The 17,039-nt window shown below is 37.0% G+C and overlaps 3 protein-coding genes across 11 annotated transcripts; 1 reads left to right on the forward strand and 2 right to left on the reverse strand.

Annotated features, from left to right (window-relative positions):
- The first annotated feature begins 6 nt into the window (after nt 1–6).
- LOC117640184 (serine/threonine-protein kinase PAK 2-like) lies at nt 7–4,786 on the forward strand. Its single transcript, XM_034376488.1, has 4 exons — nt 7–54; nt 140–336; nt 452–589; nt 789–4,786. Exons 2-4 carry the CDS (start codon nt 193–195, stop codon nt 870–872), a joined length of 366 nt encoding a protein of 121 aa, XP_034232379.1. The 5' UTR covers nt 7–54; nt 140–192; the 3' UTR covers nt 873–4,786.
- A 442-nt stretch (nt 4,787–5,228) lies between these two features.
- Nucleotides 5,229–9,330, reverse strand: LOC117640183 (methionine-R-sulfoxide reductase B1). 6 transcript variants are annotated; one of them, XM_034376486.1, is made up of 5 exons: nt 9,176–9,330; nt 8,488–8,571; nt 8,309–8,404; nt 8,065–8,237; nt 5,229–6,585 (listed from the first exon to the last, which is right to left on the reverse strand). In XM_034376486.1, exons 3-5 carry the CDS (start codon nt 8,398–8,400, stop codon nt 6,386–6,388), a joined length of 465 nt encoding a protein of 154 aa, XP_034232377.1. In that variant the 5' UTR covers nt 8,401–8,404; nt 8,488–8,571; nt 9,176–9,330; the 3' UTR covers nt 5,229–6,385. The 6 variants fall into 6 exon arrangements, with proteins under 6 accessions (XP_034232377.1, XP_034232372.1, XP_034232376.1 ...); XM_034376481.1 differs by having other exon boundaries at nt 9,088–9,264; XM_034376485.1 differs by having other exon boundaries at nt 5,229–6,549; nt 9,088–9,260.
- A 453-nt stretch (nt 9,331–9,783) lies between these two features.
- On the reverse strand, nt 9,784–16,562 carry LOC117640181 (atlastin). 4 transcript variants are annotated; one of them, XM_034376478.1, is made up of 10 exons: nt 16,406–16,562; nt 14,847–15,055; nt 14,629–14,763; nt 14,246–14,551; nt 14,008–14,146; nt 13,735–13,919; nt 13,438–13,659; nt 13,123–13,337; nt 12,963–13,029; nt 9,784–12,672 (listed from the first exon to the last, which is right to left on the reverse strand). In XM_034376478.1, exons 1-10 carry the CDS (start codon nt 16,467–16,469, stop codon nt 12,544–12,546), a joined length of 1,671 nt encoding a protein of 556 aa, XP_034232369.1. In that variant the 5' UTR covers nt 16,470–16,562; the 3' UTR covers nt 9,784–12,543. The 4 variants fall into 4 exon arrangements, with proteins under 4 accessions (XP_034232369.1, XP_034232368.1, XP_034232371.1 ...); XM_034376477.1 differs by lacking the exon at nt 16,406–16,562 and adding an exon at nt 16,242–16,260; XM_034376480.1 differs by lacking the exon at nt 16,406–16,562 and adding an exon at nt 16,087–16,214.
- Nucleotides 16,563–17,039: the final 477 nt, after the last annotated feature.

The following is a 17,039-nucleotide window of genomic DNA, read 5'->3' on the forward strand; positions in this document are numbered from 1 at the left end:
GGGATATAAAGTCTGACAATATTCTCTTAGGTCTTGATGGCAGTGTTAAGCTAAGTAAGTGCTTTTTATTTAGCCAGTACTGTGTACCCGTCTTAATTGTGTTTATTTTGAATGTTCATGATTTTATTATACATTATAGCTGACTTTGGCTTTTGTGCTCAAATTTCACCCGAGCAATCAAAGCGAACAACAATGGTGGGTACTCCATACTGGATGGCACCTGAAGTTGTTACTCGTAAGCAGTATGGACCTAAAGTGGACATATGGTCTTTGGGTATTATGGCTATTGAAATGATAGAAGGTGAACCACCATATCTTAACGAAAACCCTTTAAGAGTAAGTATGTCAGGAATTGTGTCTTGCGAAGTTCCCAGTGAATTTTTCATCTTGTCTTGTTCCATTTTTGTGTGTGTTTGTTTGTTGATGTTTTTTTTTTCTTTTTTACTCAAAGGCTTTGTACCTGATTGCAACAAATGGCAAGCCAGACATAAAGGAAAAGGAAAAACTGTCCCAGATTTTCCAGGACTTCCTTGACCAATGTCTAGAAGTAGAAGTTGAAAAACGGTCTGGAGCCTCGGAACTATTAAAGGTAAGATACTATGTGCTGTGTCAATAACAAAGACTCATTTCGGGGGTGGGGCTGTCACACTTTTAGTGTAATAATGGGGCATTTAGACCATTTTTATCGCAAAGTTAGGTTGTTTGTTTCTTAAAGATTTTCTGCGAATAGAAGATACTATCGTCTGAGAGAATTGTGATGGTTAATTGATACTTCGATTTTGTTTCAGCATCCGTTTTTAAAACTAGCTCGGCCCTTGGCCAGTCTGACACCTTTAATCATGGCTGCAAAGGAGGCAGCGAAGAGCCATTAGATGTGCTAGTGACCCATATGAGGGGTCCTGACTGCGCTTTTGGTGGCCACTCGCTCACTATAGAATGTTTGACTTCAGTAAATTTATATTGTAGCCCATCATACCACTTCTACCCCTTTTAAAGTTCAACACAATGTTGTTTTGTCTGTGCATTCAGTCAATTTTCAAATGGATATTTTGTTTTTAAATGGACAGTGTTGTTTCTCTTACTAAATTTTGTGAACCTTTGACATAATGTAAAACGAAGTGAGTGGCAGCAACTGTCACAAGCTGAAAGCTACTGTGAGTTTGTTTGAGAAAATTTTCATCTCGTTTCTAAATTGATTTCTTGCCTCAAGCATTTTTTTCTTTCAAAGTGCCATTTTTGACTTTAGGACATCTGTGATTTTGAGGAAGTTCTTAATGCTTGTGACTCCCAACAATTGTCAAAATTAAGTTGGTTCTGTGATCTTCTAGGAGTGTGTATATTCAACTGTAGTGAGGAGTGGTCTCCTACCCTGTACTGTATAGTGACATATCTAAATTGGACATTTATTTATAAAAGTGATTAACTGATTTGAGATAGATAGTATGCCTTTGCATTTATTTTAGGACATCAGTCATAATGTGATGAAGAGAAAATATGTAAATGATTGTTAGCGTGTAATTCTAATTCAAAGGAACAAAATGGGTGAATTTTTTTAAAAACTTGTTTGTACTGAGGGTTTTTATTTCTTTGTTCATGATAACTATTTTTAAAGTGTAGTCCTATTTCTACTTCTAGGACTTCTCCAGCATTGTTCTTAATCAGGGTTGTCAAGACAAGTAACAATAGGTAGTTTGTCACTTAGTGGGTCATTTTATAGGTTGTCAAATTCTTTGCGTTGTGTGTATCTTATAGAAAGTCCGGTTTTTAATAGATTTAGCTATCTATTTATTTATTTTTAAATGTGTATTTCCAAACTTAATGAGAATGTAGATCATTGTATCAAAACTGATCCCGAAACATAAATGTTCGTGAAGTGTCACTGCTGCATCAAAACCATCATTATTCTATGAAAACGTGAAAGTTTAGAACTAGCTTTGGAACGTTTTTGAATCATTGAATTTGTATTATTCTGCAATCACTCTTGAAACACCTTTATCCTGGGTTTTATTAATTATTATTATGAGGTTTTAGTTCACATTATGTTCAATGTAGCTTTGTCATGAGTCACATGTTTCCCCCTCCCCTGTTCTTTGCCTGTTTTGAAAATTTTCTAGGAAGGGTTGTGAACTTTTGTAAAGCTTCACATCAGTCATGCAATGCTCCATCCTACTGTGGCTAATGCCCTATTTTTCTGTATGTTTACCTCTGTACTCAATGTATCTGCTTGACTCATTTTGTTCCACAATAGAAGCACAATAATCCAATTACATATAAATGCTACTAACCAGGAGTGTCAATGTCTACAATGTGTGATAAATGTATTGTCATGAGGTATGGAAAATGATTTTTAATTTTTAAATCATTTTATTGTGGAACCCTGTAATAATGCTTGTTTTGTTTGCTCCCTAAATCATTTACCCTATCTCATGCCTTTATGTAACAATCAGATCAAGAGCAGGTAACGTAAGTTTTATGTTGATAATACCAAAAAATGTGATAGTTTGCTCTGGCCAGTTATCGGGCCAAGTAAACTTTTACTGTGTGGATTGTTCTGTGCAGTGTGTGTGTTTTTCTTTGTCTTTGTCTTCTTTATTTTGATCCTTCTGTTACTTTTTCTTGAGGGGGATTTTCAGCATAACATTGTGTGGTTTACACACATTTTTCTGATGAATTAACTCTTTCCATATTTCAGTTCAAATCAATAAGCTGAATGAGTAGCCATTAGTTTTCTGATTGCTCTCCTGCCTGAATTAATATTGATTCCTTTGTGCTTTTTTTCTTTTGTTGTAAAAAGTGACAATTTTTACATTTATGAAGTAGCCTGTTTTATTTTAAGATTGTTTTTAATTATGATTTAATTGTTTTCCTCCCTTTTTTAATGACATTGTGTCGACTTGTGTTGTAGATTTCAAATTTGTGTTGGTAATACCAGTGTGAATGGCCTAAGTAAGATTGTGAAAAATAAATGGTTTATACCATGTGCATGCACAATATTCAGAGCCACAAATTCTCTGTCTGTACTTCCTTAAGACAAAAATGTTTCATGGGAAACTATGTGAAGGAAAATTTCAAGTTTTGGAGCAATCTTGCTTTGACTTTGCTGCCAAGTTAGCTTTATTTGATGCTGCAAGGTCACTTTACTCAAGCTTGTTCAAATTGATAGTCAGTCTTTCTTTTGTGTTAGCATCTTCTGAACATGTTTTAGTTTCCTTTTTATTTTCCCTTGTCTCTCTCTTTCTCTCTCTTTCCTGTTGTTATTTTAAAAATATATTATGTTAAACATGTGTCTTTTCTAACATGATTCCGCAGCTTCTTTGCAAAGAAATGAAAAATGTAAAAGCATCCAGTAAACCAATGGGGATTTTGTCGTCCTCGAGCATTTTGCTTGTGTCGTCAGCAGTATTAGCTTTTGTCCTCTCTAGTAATTTTTTTTATAAAATTACTTTTTTATTGTTATGTTACTGATTTTACTTTCTATTTCTTTTTGTATGTTCAGTAAACAGATATAATATAGTTTCTAGCCATGATTTGTTTGTGTTTCTAATTTCTCTCATTTGCTGTTATTCGAATACAGTTTTTTAGTTCATACTGAGGCAAACACACCTCAAGCACAGACTTAAAGTTGTGACTTGTGCATTTTAATTTGATCCGCACACTTCATTCCTTCACAAGGCATTTTTACCCGCAATATCTGAAGTGGCCTGAAGCTGAACCCATTAACTACGTTGAAAGAATCTTAAGTTTTTATTTGAGTGGCATTCTCTTAAAAGCTTTGCCTTTCTCTCTCAAAGTCTATTTTTGTGACAAGTTCTTCAGTGTATGCTATAATAGTGTCTCAAGGCTGTTTCATTATTTTCCTTCTGTCTCCAATCAAACTGGTTAAGTGTCATGGAATGAATGAAATGCAGGGAAGGCTCAAAACATATTGAAGACACACTGACAATAAGTACTTCATGTGAAGTATTCCGTATTCCTACCTACTTTTTTTGCACACTACATACTTAGATGGAGCAAAAGCAAAGAGACTTGACACATTGATAGAAATAAAAAGTACTTATTTTTTGGCTCTTCTAGTGTGTAGAGTGGTGTATTTTAAACAACCTTTCCACTGGCTTGGTATTTTATCTTATGGCAGGATACACTCCTTTGCTACTTTGCATTGGTATGAATTGGTGTGTGACCATCAGTTAACATGTATTAAAATTTACCGTTTCTGTTTGGTCAGAATGGTAATGATTTTGTTATTGTTAACACAGTATATTTAAGGGCTGTACCCTTATTATTTCTGCCCCATGTAAAATTACTTCTGCTTGTATTCAGCAAGTTACAAGATCATTGCAGATTCTATTTTGGCCATAGCCAGTGTGTTGAAAGGAAGGAAACAGACAAAATATTATCAGTGAATGGGCTTTCTCTTGTATTCCTTGAAGTATTAATTGAGTTTATTAAATTTCAATGTACACAAAAGTAATGCAGCTTTAACTCAACCTTAGAACTGCCATAGTAAAATTGTTTGTTTCCAGTTCCTGCTAGACCAATCGTTAACTGTGCCCGATTTCTCTCCTATTTTCATATTGTTTGAAATGGGTTTAAATAAATTATTGTACATAGATTACGATTTAGTCCCATGTTAAGGCGCATGGCAGTTCAGTCACATGATGGAACATCCAAAGTGCTATGTATCAAATCCATCGGCGGGAACTGAAAGAAACTGTCAATGATTTGACATCAATTATATGCTTTTATTACTCTTCAGATTTTTAATAAAGAAAAATGAATAAAACCATTTATCCCTTAAACTTTTAGCCTTGTTTTCTTGTGTTTAGCTCATTTCTGCAGCTTGATCAGATCATATGGCTCACTTGCACCTGCATTTGTGTAAATCCGCTGCATCATTACACACCTTATAATGGGCACATAAAACAAACAGGTCCGCTTTTGAGTCACAATGAGCCACAAAGGATCCTTATATGGTAAGTACTTGCACTGTTTGGATTATTCACACTATCTATGGACTGTTTCTGGGCCACCTCCATGCAATACTGAGGAAAGGCTGACAGTTAACAAGGGAATGAAGCCTACGATAACTTAATTATTGATTTGATTAAAGAAAATGTTCTGAGCTCCAAGCCAAGTGAAATTCTCCTTTGTAGAGTGAGTATGCTACATGACCTCTCCAAGGGGAAACCAGGAATATTTGTTTATATATACAATTTATACCACACAAATCTCACAAAAATACTTTAATTGTTTTAATAATTGAATCACTACAATTAATCACTTCATCTTGACTAGCTGTTACTATTTTTTTTAAAACAAACATCTTTCACCAGTGATTAGAATACAGATTAAGTAGAAACATTAGTAGACAGCATATCCAGCTCAAGATTTTTAAGCAGTCAGACATATCACTTGTACATGTGGAACCCTTCTTAAAATATCATAACGAGTAATGTAAAACTCCTCTCAACTTTGACGGTACTGGTACAGTCTAGCCTCGCAGGTCATCAGTTTACAAAGTCAGACAGGTACGAAAGTAAGATTATTCCGTTGTCCATATTGCCAACCCTGCCAGCTCCCACCAGAGATTTAATGTCAGATTACACGGCTAGCAAGCATTAAATTAATTACAAACTTTGTAACTATACATAAAAAAATAAATTAATCAAGAAAAGAAAGCTCTTTAAACAGGCGCACACTTACAACAAAATAACAGAAGAGAGCTGTAAGTTTTGAGAATCACTAACATCTGTCAACAAAAATTGTGATGTGAAACAAAGCACCATGAATAGCATGATGCAAGAAAACGCACTCCTCCTAACAATTACAAAAGTAATGGTCAGGCACTACTGGGCTGTTATGTATCCTGTTTCCACTAAAGCCCCTGACAATACATTAAGGATCTAGAGTTACACTAAATAGGATTGAGACTACTACAATAGGATCATTTTTGACAGAGTGGTAAAGACAAAAAAACAACTCCTAAGGTGCAACTGAAGAAGAATTATGACAAATGCAAGTCTAAACGGTTTGAATTGAGTAAGAATCACAAGAATCAGTGACTTAATAACTTTAACAATTCAACATACTTACTTTAAAGGGCTGGGTCACTTTTGCAGGAAATATATTAAATAACTTAGACGATACATGTTTGTTAACCCGTACATGGCTTCAATTAAATGTCTTTAAGACCTTAACCTGAGTAAAATTGTTAGAAAAAATGACAATGCAAACAGAACGCATTCTTCCAAAAGACCCAGAACCCGTTAAGGATAATATCCAACTGAGCATTTGTTCAAATCAAACATTATTTTTAAAATAGGAAAAGAAAATTGAAAATAGATTGACCATTTCTTAAGTACTCGTAAGAATTAACTTAGACATATCACTGTAGATTAACAAGACCGGTTCCTGAAGGATCGGCTGGACGAAAATCGAGCGAAGCGCTGTTGATGCAGAACCTCTTGCGCGTCGGTTTGGGCCCATCATTGAAGACGTGCCCCAAGTGGGCCCCGCAGCTCGAGCAGGTCACCTCCGTCCGGACCATACCTGGGTTCGCGATCAACAATAGCAGGTTGGCTCCAACTGTATGGCACGGTGTGGGAAGAGTGGCATTGTGGGTTGAAGGGCAAGGCACCATCAGAGACCACAGCCATGGCAGAGTAGCACAGCGAAGAGGCAGCAGAGTTCACATGGGTTCAGCCACCAAGCAAGGTAGAAGAGGGTAAAAAGAAAATAGGAGGAAAATGACAGTGGCAAGAAAAGGGAGCAAGAAAGACAAACGTAGAGAAGAGAGAGAGTTGATGTCAGTAGTGCGAGAATGGTGAAGAGAGATCAGAAACATTGTTTGATGACAGGTGCAACCGTAATGTCACGATGAGTAGACATGTTATGCACACAGAAGCAAACAAATATGCAGGCCCGATGAGTGGATGCCGTAGAGGAAGCGGATGTGGGGAAGGGAAAGAGAAAACAAGAACGATTAGCCTCCTCAGAGAGACACTCGCAAAACAATATTCCCACACCGAAAATGTAGCAGTTATATGCATCTGTGGACACATCCATCGTACAACCCAAATAATACAGGCAGATCAAGGGAAATAATCCTTCACCACTTTACTCATAGCATTATGTAGACAAATTTTTAAGAAGCTTTAAAAGTAGAGTATGTACAAAAACAAACTGTTCTTTTATATGAAAAGGAGCCCCCTTACATAATCCCACAACAAACACATAACAGTCCTACCCTTCCATAAATCATTTAAATTGTGAAAACAAACGTAGGAGATAATAAAGTGATGTATGTCATGTTCCGAAGAAAGATAGGTAACTTATTCTGAGGAAACCAATCTGGCATGACATCTCCAGAAAATAAGAATTTTGCATAATCTGATTTAAATTAAGTTCCAAAAACCTTAAAGGATCTTATTACATGAACTAATATGAGCGGGTCACCACATAATATTATATCACAAATGTATTGTGATTTATGGCTGCTCCAGTGAGATAAAGAGAAAACAAAATGACCCAGTGCAGATCATGATTAATGTAGCATATATTTCAATGGAGAAAAACCATTGAATGAAAAAGTTAACAAAGAAACAAACAAACAGAAAGAAATAATTAGTTGCAGATCCAAGATCAAAACAAGAGTTGATTGATGGCACTGAAATGAAATAAATGAGATGGGAAAGAATAGGTCCATGCAAAACGAAGAGGAGGAAGCAGTAGCACCCAGGTAATTTGGCAAAAGGGCCTCCTCATTCTCTTCAGCTGCTAGGGGCTCTACTGGATAGAAGGCAATGGTAGAGTCCTTAAGCTGTTAAGCTTAAGGCAGAGGGTGTAGCAAGAGGGCATTAATGTAAAGCATGTAAACCAGAATCTTGCATTCAGTGTAAGACTTGCAAGCTTACCATGCTATTAGGCAGCAAGTTTCACTTTATCTCACTTTGAGCTCATTTAATTTCATTGGCAATAAAATTATTCTGCTAAAAAAATGCTTTCCTTCCATACCATCTTCCTGCAAGGTATTTAAAACATAGTGAAGAAATCTGAGTGGCTTACCATGAGACGCGTCCTTGCTGAGCTTCACTCTTCCCTGATCAATCACGTCACTAAATGCAGGCCAGCCACACCCTGACTCAAACTTGGTGGATGATGAAAATAGGTCTTGAGAGCAAACAATGCAGCTGTAAATGCCAGCGTCAGAAGTTTTGTTGAACTTCCCAGTAAAAGCCCTAGAGATAAAATTGGTCATGACAATTACAGACAAACAGATACATTGTTTCCATTTAAATTCAACCATTACCTCTCAGTTCCCTTTTCTTGTGTCACATGGTATTGAATGGGGCTCAGTCGTTTCTTCAGCTCCTCTTTGGATTCCTTTACTTTGTCAGACATGGTTCTAAGGATAAAAAGATGTTTAATGAGCCACAATATTGAACATTTAAATATGAAATAAACTACAAATTATAAAAGTTGCAATACCTTTCTCCGGCAGCAACACCCACCCCACTCCAGACAACAGGATAGTTTCTTTTCAAAACAAAATTACCTACACGTCTTAAAAACCTGGGGAGGGAAAAAAACTTTGTGAGATGTTGCAATATATTATTCAGACCCTTTAGACCAGTGTGTTGAACACCAACAAATAACTGAAGCTCATACTCGAAGGGAATAGTGAGTTGATTTACAATAAATCAGAAAAAACTCGTAAAAGATTACATGTCATGATCCCACAAATGTGGAATTTGAATATGACATATTTTCGAATTTGAATTTACATCTTGACAAAGCTGTTAAATTGGTAATTTACTCCTATCCACAACTAGAATCACTAGAAGAGTCCAAGGGAAAGTGGGTTAACCTTGACACATTGCACATCGCGCTTCATGACCAAACATGGCAAGCACACACGCGGAAAGGCTTGCTGCCGAACCGAAAGGCTCACATTACTTGAGTGTCGAATGAAGACTAGTGCTTGAGAAGGGAACCAGATCGTAACAAAAATTGGAATCGGAATGAATCAGAAGCTCCGCAGTTCTGACTGAGCAACAAATAAGCCAATGCCCATTTAACTAAACTTACAAAGAGGTACTGGCATAGCTCATAGTTCCTCGAACAATTTAAGAAGCGCAAGGATATCGTAGAGAAGGAAGATAGCAAATCAGCACACCTTGAAAACACTAACTCAAAATGTCAAAACTCTTCGACCCTGGTTGTGTTGTTTGACAAAAAGAAAAGCAGAGGGAAGGAATTCAAACAATAACATTCATATTGGGGTTTCGACTGGGGGCGGGCGCTCCCCCGCCCCTCCCCGCGCCCCCCTGCGCGACGAACGGTTCGAAACTTGGTCGATTTTTGTTTATTTTTTGCCGCGAGTAGCGTAAGATCTGTCGCGAGTAGCGTAAGATTTGTCACGAGTAGAGTAAGATCTGTCACGACCCCGTTAGGTTAGGTTCGTATTGGTTGGCTTTGCTGGGACCAGCCTTACCTCCTGCCCTGACCCGCGCCTTGAATGAAACATCAACAATAGTGCGCGTGCGTCACACGCCTCATAGGGAATTACCCAGAATTACCCCAAAGCAGCATATCTGAATGTGGAGGAGACCGATCCATAGTATGTGAAACCACGGAGTGAGAACTGAGGGAGCCCAATTTACTTCCCCTGTAAACCCCAGTTTACAGTTTACTTCCAAGTCCAAATGACCACAAAGATAAAATGTTCTGTTTGTTTGTTATGCTCTTAAAATAGGTATGAATCCAATAAAATAGGAAAGAAAATGTGCTAGAAAAATATGTATTTTCGTTAGACATTTGATGGTTACAGGGCTATACAATTGGCAACATGTTATCACAAAATAAAACAAAAGCCTTCACATCGTATTCTTCCAGTTTATATTGCCTACAACCCATGTATATGGCACAACAAACATGCTGGACGGGCATGACAGAATTATAAACATTACGTCACTATTTCCAAAAGTGAGCCAACATTTTTCCAGAATACTTATTTACAAAAAAAGACTTGAATTACATTTAGCCTTAGTACTAAGATGTACAAGTGTACAGTTTAAGCATAGAAGACAAAATTTTGAGACTGCAAATAAACTTGCAAAAATACTGTATCGAAAAGAAATTGTGCTTGAAATGCAGTGATACGCTTAAAATTTAAAGTCACAGGTAAAGGGAAAAATTTCATTACAAAAACTGAAAGATTGAAATTTAAGGAGAGTTTAGAACACAACTGATACAAGAATACATGTTAATAATTACACTTACAAGATGTGAAGGCTATTTTTAAAAACTTACTATAGTCTGAAAATTGTGATTTCATGTAAATTTTACATTGCTTTAGCTGCCCATGTTCAAATTTCTGATATGAGTAACACAATAAATACACTTTAAACTGGCACAAGAAATGAGAGATTTATGAAACAAAAACCCAAAACTTCCACAGCTATAGGCCATGGAGCACCTTCAGACAGGAAATGAGGATGCGACTAAATACAAAAGCTGCAGTACCAACAAATAAAACTGATTTGCTTTGCTTCCACGTACGTTTCCTATTGGTCCTTGAATGCTATCACAATGTTAAGAAGGTACAAGTCAAAAGAGCACCTAAGTGCAAAACAAGTAAAAACAAAACAGAACAACGAAGACAACCCTAAAACAATCTAACCATCTCCAAATGCATCTCCATAGCATATAATAAATAGGCCTCTTTCGAATAAAATCAGCTCCACATCTTGGAAAATAATTTAGTATTTACAAATAAGTATATGAATCTGGCTCACTTAAAGCAGACCAGTTTTATTTGCAGCTAATGTATGATGAAGTAAACTTAGTGTTTGCAATAATGTCCAACTTGAATACACAAAATCAACCCACAATTATCACACCTAACATGAGTGAGTCATGAATCACTTTAAAAGATAATATTACATGGCGCCACACCCTTGAAAAGGATTAAGCACAGGAGGTATTACAATTGTTTTAGTGTGAAATTTAATAATTCATACAGAAATGATGCAATCATCATAATTTACAATACTCATTTCCACTCAGGAAAACCAACACTCATTTGACCTAAGGTCATCAAGTGTGCTTCAAGAAAGTTTCAGTTTGATTAAAATAAAAATTCGTAACAAGAATGAACATAACCAAATTCAGAGGCTGAAACTTAAAATGTAAATTGTCACATCTTCAGGCCACATCCATACATTCTAAATCGCACTCAAACACAATCAACAAATGAAATCCATACACAATAACATTATACACTATAAGATCCTAAACAACAAAAACCAGTAATCTTGACAAGATGATTATTTCAAGCAGGGAAATACAAAGGAAAGAACTTAATAAGGCACAAAAGAAACTCATGTTCCTCAATTTAACCCAACATGCAGCTGCTTCATTCACAGGCTATTCATCTCACTAACACTTGTCACAAAACCAATGTGTCGTAAAACGCTGGATAGCAATTGGTTGTACTTTCAAAGAACAAGAAAAGAAGATGAAGTAATGGCCATAGTATTTCTAAAAAGAGGTTTTGGTCTAGTTAATTAAATTGTTCACATCTGAATAAGGTGATTTAACTTCAGCTCACTTGTGAGTCACTGTTGGCAGTGAAACCAGCTCTTGCATAGCCAGCTTAGAGAGCAATAAAGCACACACGAGAATCCATTTTAACTTAATGGTAAAATTACATAACATAAATAGAAGAGAAAGGACATTACACATTAAGAAAACCGTAACTTCACAAACAACAGACAAAATAACATCAACAAAGAAACCTCCACCTGCTATTAGTCACAGATGAACTTGGTGACAGTTAGAATATTTGAGCAGCTAACATTAAAATGCTTAATTCTAAAATAGAAATCACAATAATGAACTCCAGCAATGATCAAAGTACAGAGATAAGAGACATTAAACTTGTCTTACCAATGACCGGCATTTTAAACTTTTGAGTAGAAGAGACTGATGTGCCATATTGCATTGATGCTTCAGTATGCATTTAGAAAAAAAAAATACTAACACAAATTTAGAGATAAAAACCCATGAAATTTGTAAAGGTAAAACAACAAAAATTGAAACATTATCTGGGCCTCAGCACTGATGAAGACTAGAGAAAAAAATACATTCAGTAAAGTAACTTTTGATCAGAATACTTATATGACATAATTCATACAGAGTTTCGGAAAGAGTTACAAGAATTACATGAAAGTCCTCTCATGCTGAAAACCACAATTACAGTAAAACGTAAAAAGTAATAAAAGCAACTGATGATTAAGCTTGTAAAGTATCAACACAAAAACACAAGGTTGATGCAATATTCAAGACATTAATTTAAATTAACACGTCTGTTGAACAGTTATGGGCTTACGCTTAAATGAAAGGGCCTCAGAGAGACCAGATGCAAAATAAGTAAAAAAGAACATATTAAAATATGAACACTGAGTGATCACCAAATCACAAATTTATTTCTTGCTGGCATTATTCACAAAAGACGTGTTAGTTAAGAATATTGAGAACATATCATGAGTGTTTCACTTTCCCATTTACATGAGGAGAGCCCACTGCAGATGCTGCGGCCCGCTCGGCAGCAAGAATTGCAGCGCGCTGGAGACTTGTTTCCATGAAAAGTTCGTAAACAGGCTTCATAACCTATGACAACAAAAAGAAACAGAATTGCTTTCAGAAAAAATAAAAGTCAAAATGGACTTTTGGGAAAATTGATATACAGTACATGCCTTACAGGCAGAAGGATGAAGGGGTTAAGAGGAAGATAGGATGGATTATTTATGGGCAAATCTTATACACTGATTTGGAAAATGACAAAGGAGGGTCAAGGTCTAATTACCTGCAAAGGGGATAGGAGAGGGATTGAGCTGACAAGTAAGGGAAAGAAAATGATTGTAAGCCCATTTGAAGTAAGCTAAGTATGATAAACTTACGTTTTCCCAAAGGAAATTGGCCAATTCGTCTAATTGAGATCCAAACTCAACCATCTCTCCACTGTACCTGTAAGAAAGATAATATTCGAGTAGAGATTATCACTTAACATTCAAAAAACTACACAGCAAAAATAGCAGCAAACCATGGAATGACACATACCTTACATAAAACCATGTGACAAGGGTAAGCATTGCAATACCCATAAGGAGATTACAAGTGTTAGCTATAGAGTAGATGCCAAACAAACCAAAGACACCAGACAGTATATAGAATATCACAGCAATTGCGAAGAATACAGCAGGTGTCCTAGCAGCTTTGAATATATTCTTGCTTTCATTATGGCTTTTAAATTGGCTGTAGGTCTCTTCCAAGTCCTGATATTGAAACAATAAGAATGATAATAGAGAGAGAAAAATGAGGTGAGGTACAATACAAAACGCATCTTCAGATTCAGCACTAATGTTACTTATTTACCTGCTCTAATTTGTTTCGATACTTTTCAGAGAATTCGTCACCACCCATTTTACGCTTGGAACGGAATTGTTCAAGACATTTATCCTTCACACGTTCATGTTCCGAATCAAGATGAGCAGTACTGAGGTACGGTTTTGATCCACCACAAACTGACTCCATTAGTTGAGTGTACATTTCCTTAGCTTCAGCAACAGCGGATAAATTGTTGGCTTCTGCAGTTGCCTAAAAAAACGAGAGATTAAAAATATGCTAACCTAGTTCTTTTTAGTTCAAAACTGACCACAAAAGATCACTTACCACGAGCATAGATTTGGGCTCTGGCAGCTCATCACCCTTGTAAATTTCGATGTAAGATTTGAAGTATTGGACCAACTCCTTAGCTCTCACCTTCTGGCCACTGATTTCTTTTACAACAAGATTTTGGGGAGCCAGCAATCCAGGGATCAAAACTTGTAAATATTTTTTGAACTCAGACTCAATATCTGAAATTGAGAAAGCCAAACAGTAGGAAAATTAACAACATGCAACATAAAGTCAATTCGTTTAATGTGCTTCAAAACAGCACCATACCTCCTAGTTTTCCATCAAAACGAGGATTTGTTGCCACCGTAAGGCCAGGATGCGGCATGAGAAAGCATGATATTTCAGTGAAGCAGGATTTTATGTGTCTTCGAAGGGACTGAAGTTCTGGATGTTGTCTGTCTGAGATCTACATAAGAGACACAGTCGACACAATAGAAAAAAAAGCAACAAACAACAAGGGTCAACAATAAATACAATTTCTAACAACAATTGTGAATCAACCAACCTCCAGACGTCTTTCAAGGATTTTGTGACCACCATCTGGACCATAATCAGCCTCATAGGGGAAGCTCCAGTCCCTCACAAGAAACTGAAGCTTCTGGAAAGGCTTCTGGCCACAGTCAGCCAATGCTAACCTGCCATACTCTGTAAAAAGTTGCAAGTGTTGCAAATCGTCTTCTTGAATATTTTGAGATAGATTATAGATTTGGACAGAGCTAAGCATAGTGCTTAAGGCAAAAACTGTGGCACACTCTCTCACAGTGCTCTCACTGTCGAATGCTCCCTGTGTGTCCATAAGCAGCACAGCCACCTGTAACATGATCAACAAATAAAGTATAAGTATAAATTCTATCACAATGCGAAGGATATTGAAAGGTGATCACTGACCTTCTCGCCATTGGGAAGGTCTGTCAAAAACACTTCTGACCACATAAGAATGCCCGTTGTGTCTCTTTCCGATCCACCTCTCCACGAAAATCCATCTAAAGGAGCGTCATCTGTGCCTATCCAATCAGGAGAAGGCTGCAAATCACAAAACGAAGATTGTAAATACAGTCAACTTTTCATTGTCCACATATTCTATCAAGTCAAGTTTATTGACAAACCTGAGATTTCATGTAACGCAGGAAGAAATCTAACAGGAATGATTTTCCTTTTCTAAATGCACCGGCAACAGACACAATGACAACATTATGATCCTTTATATGATCCTGCATCAATATTGATTCAAGAGCTTCTTCATCAAGCTCAAATTTGTGGTCTTTTGTGACTAGCACAATGGGCACCGGGTGTCCTCCCATGGTTGAAATAGGCTCTAGAAGGAGAAAAGAACGAAAAACAAAGAAATAAGTTTCAACTCTTTTAAAGGTTTCAAGCACTACAACTAATACAAAAACAAAAACTGCTTTTTGCTGAAAGCAGAATTGAAAACAAAATCTTAATTTGAAATGAAACAACCTGCAAGAAAGAATGTGGATGATACAAATTGTTGTTTGATGTAGAGCCTATCCTTTACAAAAAGTTTCTTCCTTGAAAACGCAGAAAAAGAACTGACATTTCACTGAATTTGAAATGGCATGCAGAGAGCTCAGGCCCAGCTCACTAGACTCAAGCTTTCAGCCTTTAGGCTCTTCCAGCACCTTTGCCAAGTTATTTATAGGTCTGGTGGTCACATGCCAAGACTGTCAGTTACCAATTTGATACACACACATACATATGTTTGATTGCTGATCCCCATTGCAAGGAAAAATCATTAATGCTTGGCATTAAATTGTGCAATGACAACTTGTTAAACAATGCCCCACTTGACGTTCCACTAATTCAAGATTCAAAGAATAAATGCATGCATAACCCTATTAAAACACAAGGAAAGGTACAGGGAAATTAAGATTCTCTCTGGCCATTATTTCCCAAGTCATATTGATTGGAATCATACTTTCACTATGCGAAAAAAAAACATCCAAAAGGCTCAATTGTTGTTAAAAGCAATATGATGAACACTAGTAGAGACCAGTAAAAGTCATAAGACTTAAAAGATTCTTATAATTTGGAAAGGACAAACAAAAACCTAAAACACCACAAGAACAAATCAAATTTTTCATTCATTCTTTCATTCAACATAAATAGGATGTGGGAAAAATTTAAACTGATTTTGGCACAAAGCCAAGATGCGGCAGGGAGTGCTGACGCGGGCGGTTTGAGTGACGTTTTGCCGTTTGGCGTGGAACGCATGCAAAACTAGAGTATGCCAAATGAGCAAGGACATAATGGAATCGGATCGGGCGCGCGACCTGACAACAGACTGCCATGATTTGGCACAAACTCGCACAATTCACACGGCCTCACAGAAAATGCCAACCCCAGCAAAAAGGGCAGCGCTGCGGATCTCTGTTGACAATAATCAAGGGCGAAAGCCCTTCAACTTAGACCCTCCGTTGTGAAGGGGTTAGGACGCAAATTATGTTTTGAAGGCCAGAACGCAGTCGCAGTCGCAGTCTCACGTATGTGCAACAAAGAGGTGAACAGATAACAACTGGGACAAAGCGAAATTTTGTTGAAATCCAAAGAGGCGGGCATCTGAATATGGTAGCGTAACTGTCATTCATGGCACTCGGCACAAAATATGAAGAATTAAAATAAATTAAGCCACATCATTACCACTTACTATCTGTCCACCTTGATGGTGTTTCTTCTTCTTGACTTCCGTGTTTATATCCAGAAGCCACCATTTTCACAATATGACGTCATTTCCACAGATTTGGCCAGATTTGACTGACAGATGAGAGACGCATTACTTTCGTTTCTGTAACTTTACCAAGCACTTTGGAGTTCTATCAATGAACGAGATGACTTTTTTGTGAGGAAGTTTGCTGTGACAAAGCACATTCATGATAACACCGCGTTAACTTTAGCACTTTAGGTTGGTAAAGGTTGGCAGGAAGAATACCCTGGCCGAATAAACATTAGGGTCTTATGGCCAAGGGGGTGGGGCGAGGGGCGAGGGCAGGAATACATTACAGACACAGAATTCGAAGCAGTCAAAAATCTATATTGACTTTTCAACACCCAAAATGGGTGATTTTACGTGTCATTAAAAGTTTTACTAGTGTATTGCTCCGGAAAACGGACCATGCCCATAATGATGACGAACCAACCTCCAGGTTGGTGCAGATTTTGAAGAAAGGAACTTTGACAACTGAGAAGAAGTGCAACACGCAAGTAGGTGGGCCCATGTAACCTATCTTATTTACGCTTCAAATTATTTTTCGATTGTTATGATCCTTGTTGCTATAGATTTA

This window comes from Thrips palmi, unplaced genomic scaffold, assembly GCF_012932325.1.
Source record: "Thrips palmi isolate BJ-2018 unplaced genomic scaffold, TpBJ-2018v1 HiC_scaffold_12, whole genome shotgun sequence".
Lineage (NCBI taxonomy): Eukaryota > Metazoa > Arthropoda > Insecta > Thysanoptera > Thripidae > Thrips > Thrips palmi.